The sequence below is a fragment of the Zerene cesonia genome, chromosome 24 (assembly GCF_012273895.1).
Source record: "Zerene cesonia ecotype Mississippi chromosome 24, Zerene_cesonia_1.1, whole genome shotgun sequence".
Classification (NCBI taxonomy): domain Eukaryota; kingdom Metazoa; phylum Arthropoda; class Insecta; order Lepidoptera; family Pieridae; genus Zerene; species Zerene cesonia.
Window position 1 is genome coordinate 355,462 of NC_052125.1, and position 3,054 is coordinate 358,515.

General features: G+C 44.5%; 1 protein-coding gene across 1 annotated transcript in view; it reads left to right on the top strand.

Annotated features, from left to right (window-relative positions):
- LOC119836335 overlaps positions 1 to 3,054 on the top strand; it is a 24,574-nt gene that overhangs the window by 16,481 nt on the left and 5,039 nt on the right. Inside the window, exons 7-8 of the mRNA XM_038361637.1 lie at positions 1 to 967; positions 2,641 to 2,801. The exon at positions 1 to 967 is cut by the window's left edge and continues 587 nt beyond it. Coding sequence (XP_038217565.1) covers positions 1 to 967; positions 2,641 to 2,801 — 1,128 coding nt within the window. The remainder of the gene's footprint in view (positions 968 to 2,640; positions 2,802 to 3,054) is intronic.

Sequence of the window (3,054 nt, forward strand, 5' to 3'; positions counted from 1 at the left end):
AGGAGATCGCGAAGTACAAGCGGCGCCTGCGCAAGGAGTGCAAGCTGAAGCGGCTCTGCGACAGCACCTCGTCCGACGGCGAGCCCAAGAAGGAGACGCACACCTCCATTCCGATACTCCAAGCGGCCAGGTTCGACAGGCTCCGAGCGATCGGCTGCTACCGGAACCAGACCTACCTCACGCTGCCGGCCAGCCGGGTGGAGGGCAAGTCCCCGTTCGTCGAGACCATCGACGTCCAACCGCCGGAGTTCAGGAAGACCAGCTCGGTGGGCACGCAGACGGACGACATCTCCTGCGCCTGCGGGAACTCGGCCCTGATGCAGTGCGCCGCGTGTCTGGACCGGGGGCTGGTGCGGCCGCCGGCCAGCCGCGAGCTGGCCCGCAGCGAGCTGGCCCGCAGCGGGGCGCGGCGCAAGCGCGGCGACCACGAGCGCGAGCTCAACAAGCTTCATTGTGATATACGTAGTGATAGTGCGCAGTGTGATATAAGTTTAGGTAGTGATAAGTGTGGCGACGTGGTGAAGCGGCCGCGGCTGCGTCGGCTGTTCCCCGTCGCAGGCCGCATCGGGCGGATCCTGAGCGACAGGCAGACCAGCGACATGCAGGAGCTGAACCTGCGGGACGACGACACCGTGTTCTCGTCGAAGCCGGACGCGAAGCGGCAGAAGACCTACTCGATCGGCGGGGACTACGTGATGTACGAGAAATGCGACTACGGCTCGGTGGACGACTGCGACCTGGAGTCGCCGAAGGACGAGGAGCCGTTCGAGTACCCGGCAGCGAGGAGGGACCAGGTGCCGTCCCCCAGCGAGATGGACAGGTTCCGGTGGCGGTTTGACTCGGCGGCGTCCATGGTGTTCCACACGAAGACGGGGCTGCCGCTCACGTCCAGTCCAGCTCCGTTGAGGAGAGGAAACAACTGTTTTGACTTTGACGATTCTATCAACGGTGTGTCTGGAATTAAGAGGTGAGTTCTTGTTTGTCGCTAGCCGTTACATCTTTGTTATTTAACTAGCTTTCGCCCCGCGACTTGACCCGCTGTGTCAAAAGTGACTATGAAATGTTTCACTGCAGTTAGTGATAAATCAAAACAATTCATAGTAGAGTAATGATGTTAACTAATTTATTTATTTTTGGTTAAGCAACATTTGTTTTTAGTTATTCTTATGTATAAATATTATATTATAACAAACATTCTTGTGAAGAAGTGACATATAATTAAAGGTTGACACAGCGAGCACAAATTGCATAGAGCTATTTCTTAAAAGTAGAATACAGCCACATTATTACAGATTATTATTAAATAATACACACAGTTTATGATAGTATTAAAAATACCATGTCTTAAACTTTACATACTCAGATTTCTTTGTACGTTATGATAAAACTAGCCTGTATCCCGTAGGAATATTGGGATGAAAAGTTGCCTATATGTTATTCCAGTTGTCCAGCTGTCTACGTACCAAATTTCATTGCAATCGGTTCAGTCGTTTTTGCGTTAAAGAGCAACAAACATACACACATTCATACAAACTTTCGCAAATATTAGTAGGATAGGATTATAAAGAAAATTACTGTTTAATATATTTTACTCAAAAAATAGTATAGTATTTTATTTAAACAAGACAAAAAAGAAATATTTGAAACATCTAAAAGGAACCATAAATCCTAATGCGAAAGTAAATCTGTCTTTTTGTGTGCTTCTCTTTCTCTTTTTCACTCCCAAACCACTAAACCGATTGGATAAAATTTCACATACAAAGTTCAATTGGTGTGAGGCACATTAGCAAAGATTGTAAATTTAATTTTTAGTTTTATAGCATTGAAATGCTTTATAAATTAGAAATTTTGAAAGAATAGAAAAAATTCGATCACGAGGCAGGATTCGAACCTGCGTTTCTTGCCTAACCGTAGCAACCCTTAGGCACATGAAACCGAAAGAGTAGAAGGAATTCGATTACTGTGGCAGGATCACGGGTGGCCGAGAGGCTAGGCGTTGCTACGGTTAGGCAAGAAACGCAGGTTCGAATCCTGCCTCGTGATCGAATTTTGTTCTATTCTTTCAAAATTTCTAAGATTGTAAATTTTTATGTATACAGTAATAAAATACTAGGATAAGTAGTAGTTAGGCCAGATTACCCGCGTGGTATTTAAATAAAGGAAAACCAGATTATTTGATACATTGAGTTTGATGATGATTTTCCCGGTGGGGTAGATAGATATATAGAAAAGATAAACTTATGAAATTATTGTATTGTCACCCGTCATGAATAAATGTACCAAGTTAAAATTTACTCGAAAAGTCATCGAAAGTAGACTCCAAAGTAGTTATGTACAAAATACAAAAATACAAGTGAACCTAATAGAAGCGTGTTAATGACATATAACACAAATGAAAAAATATTCAAGTTTCAGTTTTAGTTGAAATTTGAGTTTGGGTTGAAATTTGAGTTTGAGTTAATGATTGAAATTGAGTAAAATTTTGAGTTTGTGTTAATGTTTAAGTTTGAGTTAATGTTTGAGTTTGAGTTAATGTTTGAGTTTGAGTTAAAGTTCGAGTTTGAGTTAATGTTTGAGTTTGAGTTAAAGTTCGAGTTTGAGTTAAATTTTGAGTAAGAGTGAGATATCGTCGCATTCCAGCGCGCTGTTCCACCCGATCTCGCCCCCGTCCCCCGCGCCCGCGTCCCCCGTGTCGCCGCCCCCCGCGCCCCGCGCGCCCCCCGCGCCGCCCCCCGCCGACCGCCGCAGGAGGCGCACCCCGGCCAGCCGGCTCAGAGTCGGCTCCAGCACCGGCCTGCTGGGTGCGTACCAACCCCGTATCCTATACTACACACATAAACACGCACACATTTATTTATTTATTTATTTATACATAATAACAAATACAGGTTTTACCCCAAAGCATTACATGTTAAGTTTGCGTGAAAAAATATGTTAAAATAGGATACTGTTTTCATTTTACACGTATTTATTAGTATTTTAAAACGCATACACATATACATACACACATACACACATACACATAAATATGATAAATACCGTTATTGACTGACA